The 21,471-nt window shown below is 42.6% G+C and overlaps 1 protein-coding gene across 1 annotated transcript in view; it reads right to left on the reverse strand.

Moving 5' to 3' along the window:
• Window positions 1–3,599: 3,599 nt before the first annotated feature.
• Window positions 3,600–21,471, reverse strand: part of SYK (spleen associated tyrosine kinase) — a gene marked incomplete at both ends in the record, with an annotated part of 59,478 nt that continues 41,606 nt past the window's right edge. Inside the window, 5 exons of the mRNA XM_079705842.1 lie at window positions 3,600–3,672; window positions 6,453–6,565; window positions 8,301–8,441; window positions 19,399–19,588; window positions 20,433–20,642. Of these exons, the coding sequence (XP_079561968.1) occupies window positions 3,600–3,672; window positions 6,453–6,565; window positions 8,301–8,441; window positions 19,399–19,588; window positions 20,433–20,642 (727 nt within the window). The remainder of the gene's footprint in view (window positions 3,673–6,452; window positions 6,566–8,300; window positions 8,442–19,398; window positions 19,589–20,432; window positions 20,643–21,471) is intronic.

Below are 21,471 nucleotides of genomic sequence, written 5' to 3' on the forward strand. Positions count from 1 at the left end.
TGCTCTTAGGGGCACAGGCTGTGGGGCCCGCTGGCATTTTTAGAATATGGCTCCTGGCCTCTGTGGCCAGCATTTACATGTGTCATCGTAGGTCAGTGGGTAACCCTCAGCTGCAGTTATGCACATCAGGAGGTTGAGTTTGTATGACTCGCCCAAGGTCAGTGCTGGAGACCACCTGTTGTGCCCTGCTTCCAGGGAAACCAGCCAAAGGGCTTTTTGGCAGTCATCCCCCTTCTGGGGCCCTCCTGGTGTCAGGGCCCACCAATGGAGTGTGAGGCCAGCCAACCCAGGTCTCCTCCAAACCTCTGCCTTCCAGGAGCTGGAGGACGTCTAGCGGGGCTGGGAGGGAGGTTGATGGCCAGGAGAGACTCTGGTACTTGACCCAGGCCCAGAGCAGGTAGAAGAGAGATGACTAGTCCCACTAACATGTATTCTGAGGCAGGATGTCTGTCCCACAGTGGCATTGAAGTGGTCATTCGGAATAAGCTTCAGTGTGCATGTGTGCTTATTGCAGTGTGTGTATGTGCATGGTGTGTGTGTATGTATGTGTATGTATGTGATGTCCATGCATGTGTGTAACCTCCTTTAAAACAGGGGATGGGGCCTCTGGATATCTTTCCTTGACACTCCCCATGCTCCCTAAGCTATCTGTACAGAGAAAGGGAAAGTTCACAAGCCACAAGGCTGCTCTAGCCTCTTTTGGGATTTCTGTCTTGTTAGCCCACCTCGCATTAGTGTACGATGTGAGCTGTGAAGCTCTTGCTGGGCAGATCCCCTGCCCATGAACAGAGGATCATGGCGGGCCAGGGCCCTCGTTAACAGGCCTTTTCCTTCTGTGCATGGCAGAAGCTCCCAGATCTGCTCCGACCAGCCTGCATACATCCGTCTTTTTAGGATGTGGCTGGGGATTTACCATTTTTTAAAATACCTGTTGCACATTGGACAGTGCTGTTTGGCACAGTGTATTTGACAGTATAACCTATCATACTTCAATCACATCCATGAAAATCATCACAAAGCTCATTTAAAAGTTTTATTAAAAATCACAGTTGAAAAAAAGTCCAGTGACAAAAGATGGCTCTTCTGAAATGAATGGAGAATATGATGCCCGGATTGACAGGTCGAGTGTGCTCTTTGGGAGTCTGGGGGCCTGATAAACCGGCGGTCACCCCTACATGTGAAAACCCAGGGGGGATTGCAGTCATTGGGCTGGGGTAAATGTGAAGTCACCACGCAAAGGACAAAGGCAAGGCTGGTACCAGCAAGCGCAGGGGAAGGACACGCTCAAACGAAAAGCACTTGTAATTATTTTAACCACAGAATGAACCACATTTGTGTTACTAAAACTTTTGGTCCCACTGAGGTGACACAGTGTTTGTGGCATCAGCAGACAATTGGTACTGGCCAGCGCCGTGTGTCTGATGTGCTGTCCTTTGGTTCCTGCTAAACATGGACCAAAAGGTGAAGGCACACGGAGTGGGCCCAGACCCAGGTAAAGACGTGGTTAGACCCATCAGAAGGGCAACATGCATGGGAAAGCCCAGCCATGCAGTAAGCCCTAAGCTTGCAAATTTTGCTCATTTACATCATAAGTCCTTCCACAAAGGTGCTTTTCCCTATGTGCCTTCCTCTGTGACCCCAGGGAAAAGGACAGTTATCCCTAACGCAGGACACAATTTTCACTAGACAAGACTTGGGCGAGTGGCCACAGTGAAAATTCTACACACAGGCCTCTTTCCATTAGGGGGAGAAGCGGAGGCCAGAGCGGAGGGGAGTGCTGGCTGCCTCCTGGGCAGGGCATCTCTTGCCCACTCACATTCTAGATGTTTTTCATCCCCAGACTCCTGGGAAGCGTGTTGAGCTGCTAGACAGTGTGGAAAATCCCACTGGAAAGAAGGCAAGAGCTCTACATGTGTATGACATGCATGCCCTCTATTCCTGTAAGTGTGTGGCTTTGCTACAGACACACGTTGCAGGTAGAAGGACCCTGGGAATTCAGCAGTGTGTATGGATGGTCTCTTTCTCAGATGCCATTACTGCTTTATCCAGCCCTTTCTGTGATGATTCTACAAACAACCTGACCACAGAGATTGTGTCACTCATCTTTATAATCTCAGGGACTCTAAATGTGCATTGCCATTGTTTTGAGTATCTGCTCAGCACACAGTGATCCTCTCTTTAACACGATGATTAAACTACCCTGTGGCAAAAAAGCATGGGTGGCTTCTGAAAGTTTCTTAACACAAGTTCTACCAGTGGACTCATGTCTTCTGCTGGCTAAGCTGGGGTGCCGACTGCTGCCTTTCTCCATGACTGGCTCCCCTGTCATGAGTGGAGCCTCCTCTCTGGCCATAGGCTGGATGTACACTTTAAAGTGTCTTAGGTACCACTGAAGACAAGATGGTCTGAGTTTATGTGTCTCGACTGACCTCAGAAGGATGGCTACAGCACATCTGATATCAATGGGCTGATGATCTGCATGAGATCAAACATTAGCCAAGGATTAACTAAGACTCAGGGACTAGAAAAAATTTCTTGGGTCTTGTATCTTCAACCCAGTCACACTTAATGACGTTTACTTGTGGAGAGGGTCAGGATCTGTGGCTTTATTGTGAATTAATACTTGCCTTAGAAACTCCTCTTTACATGACCTTGGCCACCAGGTTGTCCCTCACTATGAATACAGAAAAAGTCAGGGAAGTCTGGCTGCAGCCCCTCTCTAGGGGAGAGCAAGCTTGGACCACACTAAGCAGACGACAGCCCGTTGTACCCTGCTGTCTGTCCTAGGTCAGACCTGAGATGACAGACATCCTCTTCCCTACTGGGTCTCCCCGAAGAACTTTATTTATTAGTCTCCAGTCAAGTACAGTCTTCAGAGAGGCTTTTGTGGGGAAAGTAAGCCAAGCCAATTCATTCCAACAGGCTCCATTTTTCATATAGATGTGAGTCTTCTGCCTCAGGACACACAGAGCAAAAGCAGTATCCAGACTTTTTATTTTCCCTTAACTAGGCTACAGGCTTAGAAATTGCAGTGGTCCAGCCTGATTTTTTAAGCCTCAAAACACTTTTATCGGGGCACGTTTTTCAGTGGCAGGGCTCAATCTTGGGACCTGTAGGAGCCGTGTTCTGGAGGCAGTCAAACCTCTTCTCCTCTCCCTTCCTTCCCTCCAGGGCAGGCATCACAAGCCAAGGGCACCCTCTGGCCACTGAAAATGCAGCTGAAATGGGCAAGAAGGTTCAGCACCCCATGGTGATGCTGGGTATTCAAATGCAGCCCAGGAGCCCGAGAACTGAAAAGACAGAAAGACATTTGGAAACAAATCCTGCAAATAACCTGCCACTCAGACAAGAAACACACACGAATCCACAGGACCCTTGGTCCTGGGGTCCGTCTGTCTTCCCACCGCTCCTCTGGGACGGGTTGCTTTGTGGAGGGCGTGCTCCAGGACAGGCTTTGGGGAACGACAGTCAGTGGAACGTTCCACCTGAGCTGGCTCTCCCGGGCGGAGGAAGATGGAGACTCAAAATCAAAGCACTGGAATCGTCTTCCCTCGACTGCTCATTTGCTCAAAGGCAGCCACAGACGGGCGTGGGAGCCGTTAGTTGACCACATCGTAGTAGTAATTGCGCAGCCGCAGTTCCACTGCTACAAATCCGGGCCTGTTCTCCACGCTGCAAAGGGAAGAGAGGCATTGTTGTTTGTTATCAATGCTTGTGAAAAAGTGCTGGTCACAGCAGGGGCTTTTGCAGGCCAAGGGCTAGTGGAGTGGCGGCGCCCCGCTTCCTCATGATCCTGAGGTCACACTGTACCCCTGCTCTAAGTGTGGCTGACCAGAAGCCTCTGGGGAATACGGTGTTAGGCCCACCCCAGACCTAAAGAACCCAATCTGCATTCAACAAGGTCCCCAGGTGACTCCTGTCCACCTTAAAGATGGGAAAGTTCTGTTCTCAAAGTCAGGATCTTTTAACCGCAGGTTCAGAGACTGTCTCCTTACGATCTAGCAAAACAGAACGTGTCTGAAAATACTTAGTTGGTCAGTGTGCTGCAGATATATATTTAACGTTTGACTCAATCTTTTTTTTTTAAAAATGTGGACACAATTTAAACTTCCCCTCCCCACACCCCAATCAGGTGGCTCTGGATTTCCTGAAAAGATGCTGCTCTTCTAAACCTTAACGTGGCAAGGCCTTACTTGTGTCACTGTTGGCAGGTGAGGCGATGATGTACATAAACCATGGGTAAAAGTTTTCTTAACAACTTGCAACCTTGAAACAAACTTCTATAGACATCTCTGCTTTCTCTAACGTGGGCATACTGAACAGAATCAGTTGGAAGTAAGTATTTCTTAAAATTCGGAGAGTCTATCCTTGCTTGGAAGTTAATTTTATTTTGCAAGATTTTGGGTTCTATGGCAAGTGGGTAAAACTGCCCAAAAAGTGACATAAAGCTTGAGGTTAAACTGCATGAACTGTCCACATTCAACCTGTTTGACCTACAACAACTGTGATTTCATATGGTTCAGTCTAGTTATAAGAGAACAGCCAGGGACCACACATGGGAACCAAGAATCATTTACTGTGATAAGGGCAGGGTGGCTTCTACAGAACCAAAATAGGTTGTCTTGTCAAATGGCATCAAACAAACGGTTGCACCTACAGCTTTCAAGAGCAGGCAATAAAACTGCGTAAAAATATCAGCTATCTGTGGTCATGTCTATAGACCACACTCACTGTGGGAAGATGTCTCTGGCCACTAAACTGTGTTGCAGGAGGGGACGTGATGGCCAAGCCTGGGATTTAGGACCATGTGTGGAAACCTGTGTCCACACAGCAGGAAAGCCTCCCCGCTGCTACTCAACTTCAAGCCAAAGAACACAACTTCAACATCTTTGCCAAACAGGATGTTCTACTCCTACCATGGGGATCCGAATGCACAAAGAGTCCCTTTGAGTCTTGCTGTGAGAGTTTCATCCACGCAGCAGCCTAGCGCCAAGCGAACAAACTAGTGTAGGGAAACAGGAGTACAGACTGGCCCTCAGCAAAGACACCTGGTCAGGTTTCCCAGGGACTCTCTCCTTTATACCATGGGTGAGGCTGCCTCTAGGACATCACTGAGCTTCCACAGAGGAAGGTGGCCAAGTGTCCTGTGTGTGTGCCGGCGTCCTGGTCACTTCCGACTACCTGGGTCTGGGGTGCTTTTTCCGCTCTGACTCTCGTGCCCAGTGGGGGCATTTCCGGCACTCAAGCTCCTCAACCTGCAGTTCTCAGTTGGAATGCCCCTCCCTAAAAGAGGCCAATATGGACTCTCCAATGGAAGTATGACCCTCCCCCCAAAACTCTCTACTTTCATTCAAAGCTCCCTGTAGCTTTCTCTATAGCACCCATCACAATACATGATCAGGCGTTTATGTCGGGGTTAATTTGTTTCCTGTTTGCCTAGCCCAGAATTGTAACCTCCATGAGGAAAGTGGCAGGGGAATAACTGCCCTCTCCTTTGCTGACCCTGGGTCACTTCTAGGCAATAATGAGATTCTTCACTTCCACTCCCAGCTACAGTTGTGGAAGATGCTTCCCGGGGCGTTGCAGAATCCCAGGTGGTATCTGAAAGCACCTGAAATATCCATCATCCTGAAGATACTCTTGCAATATCAGCTGTCATCTCTGAGAACAAACCTGACCCTCGAAGTATCAAGTCTACTAGCAGATATACGAGCTCCCCCGGATTACAGACCTGCATCATTGACAAGTTGCAAGGGCACAATACGCACACTTCGGTGTCAGAGGGACAGAGACCATGGCTTGGAGGTTTCCCCATGATGCGTGTCCAGGCTGCCAAACCCAGGCAAGGTCAAAGGCCACGTCCCTGATTCTTAGGTGCAGTGTGTTTCCCTTGCCAGCTGAGCTGCCCTGGACATCACCTGCCTACAACGTCACATGTGCTCTACCAGGCAGGCCACGTGAGGCCCCTCAGTGCAGACTCTAGGGCCACTGTTCCAAGTTCTGAGTTGCTTCTCAGGAAGTGCTACCTTGGCCAATCCATCTGTGAGCTGGCCACCATCTGTGGTCATGCCTCACTCTGAAAGGTGATCAGGAATTAGGAAGTATGACATCCCCCTGCTAAGTACCCCTGCCATCCGCTCATGCCAAAATAGCACGTGTCACCAGACCAGACCCTTAAGAATATTTTTTTACTTTGACCACCCCTCCACCCTTTGGCCAATATTATCTACGTTTAAATGTTGATATCCCGAATTAGAGTAATTGTCTATATTCTTTAGACTAAAGAATATAAGTGTGTGGTCCAGGAAGCAAGACCTCTCCCCTCATTGTTTGTTTAGAAAGGAGCCCATCCCTGATCCACGAAAAGACAGAATTCATGCTCCTTTTTAGTGCTTGGCAATTCTATCTGCCTCCAGAGCATTGGGCTAAATGGCAGAAGGGCTGGTACTCACTCATAGGTCCAGCACAGGGTCATCAGCTCGTACATCTCTCTTGGACACCCTGGAGGGCACCCCATCCTCTCTCCTTTCTCCAGCATAGCAGAAACTTCGCTGCCTTTCATTCCCTAAAACATGCAAAATATTCTTGAGCTTTTTAAACACAGCATTCAGCAAAACAAAACAAATACATTCTACCCCCCAAAAGAAACAAAAGAGTACGTGCTGTGTGATTTCAACTATATAAAGTACAAAAAATAGGAGCACCGGGCTTCCCTGGTGGCGCAGTGGTTGAGAATCTGCCTGCCAATGCAGGGGACATGGGTTCGAGCCCTGGTCTGGGAGGATCCCACATGCCGCGGAGCAACTAGGCCCGTGAGCCACAACTACTGAGCCTGCGCGTCTGGAGCTTGTGCTCCACAACAAGAGAGGCCACGACAGTGAGAGGCCCGCGCACCGCGATGAAGAGTGGCCCCCACTTGCCATAACTAGAGATAGCCCTCGCACAGAAACGAAGACCCAACACAGCAAAAATAAATAAATTAATTAATAAAAGAAAGCTGTTGTATGTAGAAAAGTTAAAAAAAAATAGGAGCACCTAATCTATTTTTCTTAATATTTATTTATTTATTCGGCTGCTCTGGGTTTTAGTTGCAGCACACGGGATCTTCATTGTCACGTGCAAGATCTTTAGTCGTGGCAGGTGGGATCTTTTTAGCTGCGGCATGTGGGATCTAGTTCTCTGACCAGGGACTGAACCTGGGCCCCCTGCATTGGAAGCCTGGAGTCTTAGCCACTGGACCACCAGGGAAGTACCAGGAGCACCTAATCTATGATGCTAGAAGTCAGATGGGTTACCCTTGGGGTAAGTTTTGTGTGGGCAGGGGGAAAGTGGGGCTTCTGTTCTGTTTCTTCATTTGGGGGCTGGCTTCAAGGGTGTGTCCCAATTGTGAAAATCCATCAAGCTGTGTCCTAGGATTTGTGCACTTTTCAGTATAGATATATATATATATATATAGATGAAAAAAAATCTAAAAAAAAGCAACAGCTGCAAATTTGATAATGGGAATAGCCATTATTTCTATTTCAAATTTAATAAATGGTGATTTGGGTATATATTTGATGAAATAAAATTTATATTTTAAGGCAGGACAAGAAAAAATTAAACATAAAATTCTGTGTTTGTTTCGACATTCTCCCTCCCTCCCTACTGTGCAGTCTGCATCTGCATCACACATTAACCAGAGCTCCTCAAAGATGGGAGTGCCTGCTTGGCCATAAAGATCACTTTTTTTCCTTTCTTCTGACACTAACACTGTAACTTCTTTAAAAAATCGTGCTCTTTCCTGGCTCTGTAGGTCATGGTGACTTGCTGCTCCCTTTGTACACGTTTACCTGGACTATGTATCCCTAGTGACCTTTATGTAAAATATCAGTATGTCATTTTGATGTATGACCCTTTGTCTCAAAAATATATATGACTGTGCCTTTGACTCCTAATGGTGGAACAGTTCTCAGAGCTTTCCGGGAATCTGCTTCCTGGGTTATAATCCTCAGTTTCGCTCAAATAAAATTCCCTTTTACCCTTCTTAACTTGATAGTGAATTGAATTTCCGTTGACATATTTTATGCATATTTATATGTGTAATACACAATTAAAAAAACCCCACAGACTGTCCAGATAGCTTCAAATATTTCTTTCAGTTTAGAATAAAGTGAGATCATATTAACCCCCCACTCTCAAAAGATAAAGACTCAGAAAGGGTGTCCAGATTTGATGATTTTCAGGGTCCTTTAAAGATAATCTGGGGCTGATCTGTTTTGATGGTCTGTTAATTAGGAAATGAAACAAATGTAGCTCACCCGATACGGCTTCTGCCCATAGGAAAATGCTTCCCACATTAACACTCCAAAGCTCCAGACGTCACTCTTGCTGGAGAACTTGTAGTAGTTGATGCATTCCGGAGCGTACCACTTCACGGGCCACTTCCCGTGGGTCTGGGCCTGAAAACCAAGCACATAGAGATGTTTCATTAAGAATAAAATGGTGGACACCATGTTTGCTCATAGCAGCACTATTCACAACAGCCAAAGATGGAAGCAACCCAAATGTCCATCGACAAATGAATGGATAAACAAAATGGGGTATATTGATACAGTGGAGTATCATTCAGCCTTAGGAAGGAAGGGAACTCTGATACATGCCACGACATGGATGAACCATGTGGTTACCTTTTATTATGCTCAGTGAAGTAGGCCAGTCAAGTCACTAAAGGACAAATATTGAATGATTCCACTCATCTGATGCCCCTGGAGTAGTCCCATTCATAGAGACAGAAAGTAGAATAATGGTTGCCTGGGGCTGTGGAGAGAGGGTGGGATGGACAGTAGCTGTTTAATGGGTACAGAGTTTCGGTTGGGGAAGATGAAAAGAATTCTAGAGATTGGTTGTGAGCAAAGTGAATGTACTGAACATTACTAAACTGTACCCTTAAAGACAGTTAAGATGGTAAAATTTATGTTATGTGCATTTTACCATAATTAAAAAAAAGAAATAAAATCATGACTCACTAAATGCCTGTGTGTATATATCTGGTCTGAATCTTAAAAATATGTTAAATCTTAACATCTTAAATTTTTAAAATTGAAATACATATTTTTAAGGTTCAGACTGAATTTTTTGTATTTTTTAGTCTCTTTCTCTTACCTCTTCCTTTGTCTACTCACAGCTTCTTGGAGCTTGGCGTGGCAATGCAAGAGTCAGGCCTGAATATTACTTCATGGTTTTGCTCCAAGAAATACTAGGTTGTTCATAATATATTTAACTATTACTGTACATTTGTCTACAGCTTTAAGCCAACACTGTTTTGGGGGAGACGGTTTGCTAGTATCATGTAAAACAAAGTTGTAAACTTTCTAATTTAAAAAAGCGAGTGCTAGCAAAGAGACAAAAATCTTGCCTAGCAAAACTCTTTCTTTGGGGCTTAGGGTTCAGCGTGGTGTAGTGAAGTCTTGATACCTCCCATGGAAGTCACTTGGGTGACATCTCTTGAAGTGGAGGGAGGGAGGTGAGTTGCCCTATGGTGGCCAGAGGAAACAACTCGGGGATATCAATCTGAGACCACAGGTGCTAGGACACTTCTCTAAATGTCACACTGCTTATACACCTGTCTCATTCATGCTATGTATTATTTTTAGATTTTGATTTCAAAAGTTGTGAACAATCTGGTCATGTGTGTTATTTCAAGTTTATTCTGAATTTTAAACTGATCACAAGATAAACTTTTGACAAATCCTAAATATGATGAAAAGGGAATCTCTCTCCACCACAAACTCCAAATCCTCACCAAGAGAGACAGCACGTTTGATCATTTTTCTTGAATCCTTCCAGAAAAATCTACATATAAGTATAAACTGGTAATATATGCTTTCTTGAGGGGTAATCAATCTATAGGTATACACATTTTGCACTTTTTAATTTTTCTACTTAACCATGTGTCATAGATATATGTCTATGTCAGCACATGCAAAGAAAGTCACTTTTAGGAGAGTTAATTGTATGCTTCGCATAAATCTGCTACAACTGATTTAACCAGCCTCCTACTGAGAGGTCATTAAGTCGTTTCCTGATTTTTGCTATTACACATCATGCTAGAATGAACATTACTGACAGTGTGTATCTGCCCTGTGTGTAGAGTACTTGTAAGGAGTTGCTGGATTAAAGAGCATTTGCATTTACAGTCCTGCTGCACAAATTCACGCTGTCATGCACAGTTCTCTGAGCACTGAGCTAATTTGCTTTCATCACTATCATTTCTCTTTAATCTTGCTTAACTCTTTAATGTTTTCCATTTCACTTTGTTTTCTTAAAGAAATTCTCCATGTTCCCATCTTTTCATTTCTGTTCAGTCTCTTTTAGCTGCTTCTAACATGGCTTCTTTTTTTTGTACAGTATGATGATTGAGACACGTATATATTGCAAAATGTTTACAACATAAGTTTAACACATCCTTCACCTGACAAAATCGCTAATTTTTGTTGTCACTGTTGTAATGGTGAGAACACTTAAGATCTACTTTCTCAGTAACTTCCAAGTACTATACAATGTAGTACTGTTAACTCTAGGCGCCGAGCTGCAGATTAGATTCCCAGAATTTATTCCTCTTATAACTAGAACTTTGTACCCTTTGACCAACATCTTCTCATTTCCCCCACCTCCCAAACCCTGGCAACCAAAATCCACTCTCTGTTTCTATGAGTTTGGCTTTTTAAAATTCCACATATAAATGATATCATACGGTATTTGTCTTTCTCTGACTTATTTCATTTAGCATAATGCCCTCAAGGTCCATCTATGTTACTGCAAATGGCAAGATTTCCTTCTTTTTTATGTCCGAATATATCCCATATATTTGTCTACAGTTTTAAGCCAACACACACATACACACACACACATGCACATACACACACATACACATATAATATTTTCTTTATCCATTCATCTATTGATGGATATTAGGTTGTTTCCATGTCTTGGCTATTGTAAATAATGCTGCAGTGAACATGGGGGTAAAGATATCTTTACTAGATAGTGATTTCATTACCTTTGTATATATATACAGAAGTGGGATTGCCAGATGATACGGTAGTTCTATTCTTAATTTTTGAGGAAACTCCATACTGTTTTCCATAGTGGCTGCACCAATTTACATTCCCACCAACAGTGTACAAGGATTCCCCTTTCTCCATATCCTCAACAACACTCGTTATCTCTTATCTTTTTGGTGATCGCCATTTTAACAGGTATGAAGAGACATCTCATTGTGGTTCTGATTTGCATTTCTCTGATGCTTAGTGATGTCAAATACCCTTACGTGTATTTGTTGGCCATTTGAATGTCTTCTTTTGTCATAGAAATATAGAGAAAAATAGAATACTTTTATTCAGGTCCTTTGCCCATTTAAAAATCTGATTATTTGGGGGGCTTTACTATTGAGTTGTATGAGTTACTTATATATTTTGGATAATTATCAATTATCAGATAGATGGTTTGCAAATATTTTCTCCCATTCTGTAGGTTGACCTTTCATCCTGTTGATGTTTCTTTTGTTGTACAGAAACTTTTTAGTTTGATGTAGTCCCATTGTTGATTTCTGCTTTTGTTGCTTGTGCATTTGGTGTCATATCCAAAAAATCATTGCCAAGACCAACACTGAGGAGCTTTTTCCATATGTTTTCTTCTAGGAGTTTTATGGTTTCAAGTCTTACAGTCAAGTCCTTAATCCATTTTGAGTTAATTTTTGTGAATGTTATAATATAGAGGTCCAATTTCATTCTTTTGCATGTGAATATCCAGTTTTTTCAACACTATTTATTGAAGAGACTATTTTTTCCCCATTGAACATTCTTGACTCTCTTGTCAAATATTAGTTGACTATATATGCATGGGTTTATTTCTAGTTTCTTGATTCTGTTCCATTGATCTATGTGTCTGTTTTTATGTCAGTACCACACTGTTTTGATTACTACAATTTTGTAGCATAGTTTGAAATCAGGAAGCATAATGCCTTCAGCTTTGTTCTTTCTCAAGATTGCTTTGGCTATTCACGGTTTTTTTGAGTTCCATATGAATTTTAGGATTATTTTTTCCATTTTTGTGAAAAATGCCACTGGAATTCTAATAGGGATTTGTATTGAATCTATAGATGGCTTTGGGTAGTGTAGTCATTTTAACAATATTAACTCTTCTGATCCATGAATGCAGGTTATCTTTCCATTTCTTCAATTTTTTCATCAATGTCTTATTTTTGGTATGTAGATCTTTCACTTTCTTGGTTAAATTTATCTCTAAGTATTCTATTGCTTTGATGCAATTATAAATGAGATTTTTTTCCTTTATTTCTTTTTCGGATAGTTCACTATTAGTGTATAGAAATGCAACTGCTTTTTGTGTGTTGATTTTGTATCTTGCTGTTTTACTGAATTTGTTGATTAGTTTTCACAGTTTTTTGAGGGAGTCTTTAGGGTTTTCTATATACAGTTGACCCTTGAACAATGTAGGGGTTGGGGGTGCCGACACTTCACACAGTCAAAAATCCATATATAACCTTACAGTTGGCCCTCTGTATCCACGGTTCTGCATCCATGGATTCAACCAATAGTGGATTGTGTAGTACTGTAGTACATACTAGTGAAAGAAATCCATGTGTAAGTGGACCTGCACAGTTCAAATCTGTGTTGTTCAAGGGTCAACTCTATAAGATCATGTCATCTGCAAATAGAGATGAGGTAATTTTGGTTTATAAGCCTTTTATTTCTCTTCTTTTCTTTCTTTCTTTTTTTTTTTTTTTTTTTTTGCCTAATTGCTCTGGCTAGGGCTTCCAGTACTGTTTAATCAGTGGTGTGAGTGGGCACCCTTGTCTTATTCCTTATCTTAGATGAAAAACTTTCAACCTTTCTCCACTGAGTCTGATGTTAGCTGTAGGCTTGCCATACACGGCCCTTATTGTGTTGAGGTATGTTCCTTCTATACTGACTTTTTTGAGACTGTTTACTATGAAATGATGTGAATTATGTCAAATGCTTTTTCTGTACCTAATAAGATGGCCATATGATTTTTATCTTTCACCCTATTAATGTGGGGTATCACATTTATTGATTTGAGTATATTGAACTATCCTCGAATTCAAGAATAAATCCCACTTGACCATGGTGTATGATCTTTTTAACGTGTTGTTAAATTTAGTTTGCTAGTATTTTGTTGAGAATTTTTGCATCTATGTTCATCAGGGATATTGGCCTATAGTTTTCTTTCCTTTTATCTGGCTTTTGTATCAGGATAATGTTGGCCTTGAAAAATGAATTTGAGAGTATTTCCTCCTCTTCCATTTTTGGGAATAGTTTGAGAAGGACTGGTGTTGTTAGGTCCATTTGGTCTAAAGCACAGGTCAAGGCCAATGTTTCCTTATTGATTTTCTGTCTCTATGACTTATCCATTGTTAAAAGTGGGGTATTGAAGACTGCTACTATCATTATATCGTTTTCTATTTCTCCCTTCAGATATGTTAATATTTGATTAATATATTCAGGTTTTCCAATGTTGGGTACATGTGTATTTACAATTATTTTATCGTCTTAATGAATTCACCCCTTTACCATTATAAGATGACTGACCTCCTTTGTCTCTTGCATCAGTTTCTGGATTAAAGTCTGTTTTGTCTTATATAAACATAGGTATACCTGCTACTTTTTGGTTTACATTTGCATGGAATATATTTTTCTATCCCTTCACTTTGAGTTTTTCTGTGTCCTTAAAGTTGAAATGAGTCTCTTTTAGGCAGCATATAGTTGACTTTTTTTTTTTTTTGTCCATTCAGTCACTCTATGCTTTTTGATTGGAAAATTTCATCCATTTACAATAAAAGTAATTATTCATAGGTAAAGACTTACTAATACCATATTACGGTTTTCTGGATGTTTTAAAGTTATTTTGCTCCTTTCTTCCTCTCTTACTGTCTTCTTTTTTGATTTGATGAATTTCCATAGTGGTATACTTTGCTTCCCTTTTCTCTATCTTGTATGTATCTATGGCAAGTTTTTGCCTTGTGGTTACCCTGAGGCTTACATAAAACATCTTATAAATATGTCTATTTTAAGGTGATAACAGCTTAACTTCAATTGTATGCAGAAACTCTACCCTTGTACTCCTCCCCACATATTATGTTTTTTTTTTTTTTTTTTTTTGTGGTATGCGGGTCTCTCACTGTTGTGGCCTCTCCCATTGCAGAGCACAGGCTCCGGACGCGCAGGCTCAGCGGCCATGGCTCACGGGCCCAGCTGCTCCACGGCATGTGGGATCTTCCCAGACCGGAGCATGAACCCGTGTCCCCTGCATCGGCAGGCGGACTCTCAACCACTGCGCCACCAGGGAAGCCCATGTTATGTTTTTGATATCACAATTTATGTCTTTTTATATCGTGTATCCATTAACAAATTATTGTAGCTATAGCTATTTTTAATACTTCTTCCCTTTAATTTTTATATCAGCATTAAGTGATTAACACAACACCATATTATAGTAATGGGGTATGCTGAATTTGACTATATACTTACTTTTATCAGTATGTTTTATATTTTCATATGCTTCCATGTTACTAATTAGCTTCCTTTTATTTCAGCTTGAAGAACTCAGAATTTCTTGTAAGGAAGATCTAGTGGTGATAAACTCTCTCAGCTTTTGTTTGCCTGAGAAAGTCTTTATCTCACCTTCCTTTCTGAAGGACAGTTTTGGGACGTAAAGTATTCTTCGTTGGCAATGTTTTTCTTTCAGAACTTTGAAAGTATCATTCCACTCTCTCCTGGCCTGTAGGTTTTTGCTGAGAAATCTGGTGGTAGCCTTATGGGGAGCTCCCTTGTAAGGGACAAGCTTTTTTTCCTCTTGCTGCTTTTAAGATTCTCTCTTTGTCTGATTTTTGACAATTTTATTATTCTGTGTCTTGGAGAAGATCTATTTGAATTGAATTTATTTGGGGACCTATGAGCTTCATGAACCTGGATGTCCAAATCTCTCCTCAGATTTGGGAAGTCTCAGCCATTATTTAAAAAAATAAGTTCTCTGCCTCTTTCACCCTCTCTTCTTCTTGGACTTAAGAAATATATAACTTGTTTCTCTTAATGGTGTCCCATAAGTCCCGTAGGCTTTCCTCACTTATTTTTATTCTTTTTTCCTTTTTGCTCCTCTGACTAGCTAATTGCAAATGATCTGTCTTTGACTTCACTGATTCTTTCTTCTGCTTGGTCCAGTTTGTGGTTGAAACTCTCATTGAATTCTTCAGTTCAGTCTTTTTATTGTACAATTCCAAAAGTTCGGTTTGCTACTCTTTTATGTTCTCTATGTTTTTGTTGAACTTATTTTGTTTTTGTACTGTTTTTCTGATTTTTATTAAATTGTTTATCTGTGTTCTTTTGTAGCTCTCTGAGCAGAAGAATTATTTTGAATTATTTGTTAGACAATCTGTGTATCTCCATTTTTTGGGGATCAGTTATTGGGAGTTTACCATGTTCTTTTGGTTGTGTCATGTTTCCCTGATTCTTCATGATCCTTGCAGCCTTGTGTAGGCATCTGTACATTTGAAGATGCAGCCACCTCTTCCAGACTGTATGGGCTGACTTCAGTAAGGAAAGACTTTCACCTGTGGGTGGGAGCATGTTGGAGCATACTTTGACCCTGGGTCTAGGGCATGGGTCCCCAACCCCTGGGCCAAAGACCAGTACTGGGCTGTACAGCAGGAGGTGAGCAGCAGGCAAGCGAGCAAAGCTTCATCTGTATTTACAACTGCTCCCCATTGCTCGCATTACCGCCTGAGCTCTGCCTCCTGTCAGATCAATGGCGGCATAGATTCTCATAGGAGCACAACCCTGCTGTGAATGGCACATGCAAGGGATCTACGTTGCATGTTCCATATGAGAATCTAACGCCTGATGATCTCAGGTGGAGCTGAGGTAGTGATGCTAGCTCTGGGGAGTGGCTGCAAATACAGATTATCATTAGCAGAGAGGTTTGACTACACAGAGCCCATAATAAATCAATGCTTGCAGACTCATATCAGAACCCTATCAGTGAGTGGCAAGTGAAAACAAGCTCCGGGCTCCCACTGATTCTGCATTATGGTGAGTTGTATAATTATTTCATTATATATTACAATGTAGTAATAATAGAAATAAAGTGCACAATACATGTAATGTGCTTGAATCATCCCCAAACCATCCCCACCCCTGGTGTGTGGAAAAACTGTCTTCCATGAAACTGGTCCCTGGTGCCAAAAAGGTTGGGGACTGCTGGTCTAGGGTACAGGATATCAAGTGCAAGGGTATGTGATGGCTCCAGGTCTGGGGGTAGGGCTTGATGTCTCACTTGCTTACATCTCTGTGGTTCACAAAACAACAAATGTGTGCTCCTTGGCAATAGCTACAGGGGATCTGCAGTGGCTGCAAGGGCTGTTGGGGTCCTCAGTGGTACTTCCAGGCCCAGCAGCTAGGGACCAGGCAGGTGTTGGCAGTGGCCAGAGCCAGTGGTGTGCATATACTCAGCTGTGGGGGCTGGCTGCAGCTGCCTCTGTAGTGACTGGGGCTGGCTGAAAAACACATAGTGGCAAGGGCTGGGTCTAGCAGCACAGGTTGAGGCCAACTGTGGGTGCACTAGCAGCTTCAGGGACCCTGGGCTACAGACATGCCCTTTTGTGGCTGCAGAGACTTGCCGTGGGTGCATGCATGGCACTAAAGGTGATGGGAGTTGCGCCGACAGCGTGTAAGTGCACAGCTGCAGGTGAGCCCAGTGGTGCAGGCCAGTGACAGGAGACAGGGCCATATCCAAGCCCACAAGATGCCATAGGGACGTTGGCTGTCAGAGTGCACTCCTGCAGCTGCACAGGCTCATCCCAGGTACATGCACAGCAGTGGAGGCCAGTAATGGGATTTGAGCTGGCAGTGTGTAGGTGCACAGCTACAGAAGATAGCCATGAGTGCACACATGCTGGTGGGGATCAGCCATTGGGGTCCAGGCCGCCACTTTGCATGCAAGCAGCTGCAGCAGCTGGAGCGGGCTGCTGGTATGGATCCTGCTCCCCATTGGGTGAGGTGGGGGGAGTAGGGAGGGACTCAGGTGGCTGGTGAATTAGAAAACCTGTAGGGCAAAAACCCTCAGCAGTGAAATCTGTGGGGAGTCCATGATGAGATCCTGCGTGATCAAAGCTGGGGGGAGCTGCAGCATCTGCAAGGGTGGTTGAAGCCCTCAGTAGTGAAGGCTGCTGGGGTTCTTTGGCAGAGTAGGTCACCAGGAACCATGCTCACTCCTGCTGTGTAGCTGACAGTGGTAGCCCTCACTCTTCTCCCTTCTTCCTTGTTCCTAGCTATCTCTAGACAGCTCAGCTTTGCTGGCCTCTGGGTTGGGTGACACTGAAGCAGGTCCTTTGTGCACTGCTCCAAAAGGCTGGGGAAGCTGGTTGCTCACCCTGCTTTCCCTTTCCTGGTGAAGAGAACTCTTTCTAGCTGGGTTCTTGCCTCCACTGAGCAGTGCTGACCTGAGGGATGGGATGATGCAAGCAAAATTAAGCTACTGTTCCTTCCCTTTTTATGTAGTTATTCTCAGGTTTTTCATTCCACTGTGCTGCTAAAGCTTCTTAAGTGGACTCCAGCATTCTCCCAGAGCTGTTTCATTCATGGATCGCTGTCTAACTGTTGATCTTTGTTGGGGGATAGAAGCTGGGGTCTCCTACTCCATCGTCTTGTTGCTGATCCTTTGCCTTTTACTTCTATACTACCTTCTATATTTTCTTCCCCACTGATTTTCAGAGATTCACTGGTTTACTTTCAATGGTATGTTGTTTAATATCTGTGGCAGTTGAAAAAATTGGCCCTCGTGTTCTTTGACATTCCTCCCCACTCCCTTGAATAGGGGTGGTCTGTGGCTGCTCTGACCAATAGAATAAGTGGACATGACTCTGAGTCAGTTCCTGGGCCCTGAACTTAGGAGCCTGGCAGCCTCCACTTCCTGCCTCTTGAGTAACTTGCTCTTAGGACCCAGCTGCCATGCTGTGAGTAAGCTCAGGGGCACATGGAGAGGCCACATGTAGTTACGTTTTTGTTTAATGGGTACAGCCCAGTGGAGGTCCCAGACCATAGCCCATGTCAAATCAGTCATTAGCTGTGTGAGTGAGCAGAGTGGAAATAAATCCTCTGCCCCCTTGGAACCACCTCCTGAGATACTGTGTGGAGCAGAGATGCACCATTTCCACCAAGCTCTGCCTACGGTGTAGAACTGTGTGTAAATAAATGCTTGACATTGTTTTAATGCACTAAATTTTGGGATTGTTTGTTATCTCAACTTCTTCATCTCCTCTTTGAGTCCTTGTTTTAGTCTATATTTTCTTCTCTCTAATTATCTTGATGAAGTGCATGTTACAAAGTGTCTTCAACATAAAATCTATTTTTTTCTGGTGTGCATGTGTGGTTGTTATTCTAGGCTATTGTTCCCTTTGCTCCATCTCCCAGCAGTCCCTGCAAAGGGCTCACTTGATACTTTTCTCATGATGGCTCATTTCTGAAGCAGCTTTGCTTTGGGGCCAGCTTCTCTGTGAAGAATGGAGTGAGGAGCTGTGATGGGAGCTCTGCTACTGTTGCTCGTACCTTTGTGCTGACCCTTAGCTGACCAAGAGCTGCTATCTGCTGCTACCTGTCATACACACACCTGGCTCTCAGAGAAAGGGTGGGTGGGTAGGTGTGGATACTTAGGCATATTTCTCCAGCCACTCCAGGGTGTGGCACACAGGGCAATCCCACAGATCCCATCCTGCCATTCACTAGTTAGATCTTCAGGGTATGTTGTTTATTTCTGAGGTGGCTGGACATCCCCAGGGAACTGAAGAGGTGGGTATCTGTTCTTGGTACCCTCTTCCACCACCTGGTCTCAATCCTAGTACATCTTCTAATTGATCAACATAGACTCTACATACAGACTGTGATTGAATTCATATGAGGACGGGGCTTTCGTATTTTTTTCTCTTCTTTTAGTTGCTATTAGTTCATTTGAGGGTTCAGAGAGGAGCTTTGAAAAGTCCTGCAAGAGTCAACTTGTTCAACGCATATTTTCCAAAACAATTTAACAAAGGAATTCTATTCTTGTCTTTTTCCAAATGAATCATCATTAATACCTTGATTCCCTATTGCTCCAAGGAACATAGTTTGGAAGATACTATTCTGAGTAAATCCCAAGTTGTGACATATTAGAGTATTTCTATTTCTTTAAACAGTAGAATCAAAGCTTAAGAAGAAAATTTCTTACATAGTTATTTTTAAATAGGGAAATTGCTTCTTGAAATCCTACCATAATAAATTAAGAAAACATACATTTGCATTTCAGATTTTTACTACCTGATACTCTGAATATTGGCTAAGTTTTTCCTACCTTGTAGTAGTTTTCATCAGCACGAAGTGCTTTGGAAAGTCCAAAATCACTGATCTTGGCATAATGTTGAGTAACCAGCAATACATTTCTTGCAGCCAGATCTCTGTGCACAAAATTACACTCTTCCAAATACTTCATTCCCATAGCCACCTGATGAACCAGCTCTATGATGTTCTTATCCTTGACATGCCTGAAAGTCACAAATGTGTTATTAGTGATAGTGAACAAAAGTCCATTTTAGAACAACCAACCATGCACACAGAATATGAACCCACTCACTTCCTATTCTTCTTAAGCAAGAGTCACAAATGGTGGTGACTGGTGTTCAGCTGGTAGAATTTTCAAGGTGTGCTTTGAATTGCATGAAAAGCAGTATAATGGGGTGGTCAGACCTGGCTCACCAAGAGCCAGGCTTCAGTTGGAATCCCCCTTCCAATATTGGACAGCTAGCAAAACCAACCCTGAGTCTCAGTTAAGTATAAACATAATGTAGCAAATGGGATAAAGTAATCAGTGGCTATTATTATGACTTATTCCACGTGAGTTCCTCCACCTCAACCATGGCTGGAGATGAGCACAGAATGATTACTCCATCGATGGTTGTAATCAACTAATAGCAACGGATGTTTTCAGAAGTAATTACTCAAGGGAATGTAGAGGTCAGCCAGACATGTAAAATATCACTGTTTTCTTTTATAAAATGTTTATTTAAATATTTCTTTTCAAAAGAGCATGTTTGTTCTGCTTGGTGAGGGGAGACTGCTTGCCAAGATAGTCTAAGGCTGATTCTATCACCAGGCCAGTATAGAGTGAGCAAAGGAGACCAAATTGTTGGATTAGAGTTTTTCTTTACACATTAAGAACTAAAGAGCACTTGGTCCAAAGACTACAGCTCTCTTGTCTCCCTGAGTGTGGACCAACCCTGGGAAGGTGTGGGAGGAGACAAGGCTTCCTGTAGAAATCAGGTTATGATGTGCATTGGGCAGGTGGGCCCTGCCCCTCACAGTATGAGCTTCTTGGGTACCTAAGGATACCTGTTCTGCTGTAAATATTTGTTCAGTGGACCAAGTTCCGCCATCTCCATAACCAGCATCCAGGACTCGGCTTCGCATATCCCAATCATGCGCACAATGTAAGGGTTGTCAAGTTGCTGCATGACGTTTGCTTCTGCTAATAACTCATCTTTAAGAGCGGGGTCATTGGCCTCGTTTTTCAGGATTTTCACAGCCACTGTTTTCACAACTCTGCAAAAGAAATCACAACACATAAGAAACTTTTCAAAGTGGCTCACATGTAGGTAACTATCTTTCATGAAGCATAATTCCTATGCTAGAAATGATGTTATAGAAATATCTGCCACAGAATGGAAATGTGTCTTAAGAAGGCATGTTATACATGACTAATTTTCCACTCATGTTCTCTCATTTTATAGACAAAGAGAGTAACACCCAATTGGTTAAAAATAATGGGAGAGTGCTGAAGAATGCCCCAACCAAGCAGAAAGCCAACACATTGTAGAATATTTAAATAACTTTCTAACAAACTTTACAAACTATGACATACATGAATTCCAGTAACATCTTGAGATTTATCATCTCAGATTATGTGTAATGTATGTAAATACAACATGCCTTTAATATATGTTACAATGAATTTCTAGCTGGAGAATTAAAAAACATATACTGTTAAAGCTCATTAAAACACTTTTAAAAACTGAGCTTTGCTAACTTTAAGCACACTTCAACAAGTTTGAAAAAAAATAATTACTTTCCATTTTCTAATAAAAACATCACCTGGGTCATGTTTCAACTCTTGAAAATATTCTGATATAGTGGGGCTTAAATAAATAAATGCAACTTAACTACGTATGATTTGAGAAACTGCATCTCTCCATGATACAGTTCCCACAAATACAAGAAATATACCTCTTTTGTTGAACTCTGAAATGGGAGAATAAAAACAGAACTATCCCATAAAATAGGTAAAATAACAGAGTAACAGACTAAGTCTGACATACATTCAGAAAAGAACATACAGCTTCAGTGCAGAACTCCGAAGAGTGTTTACACATTG

Source organism: Hyperoodon ampullatus (genome assembly GCF_949752795.1).
Source record: "Hyperoodon ampullatus genome assembly, chromosome: 6".
Classification (NCBI taxonomy): Eukaryota; Metazoa; Chordata; class Mammalia; order Artiodactyla; family Ziphiidae; genus Hyperoodon; species Hyperoodon ampullatus.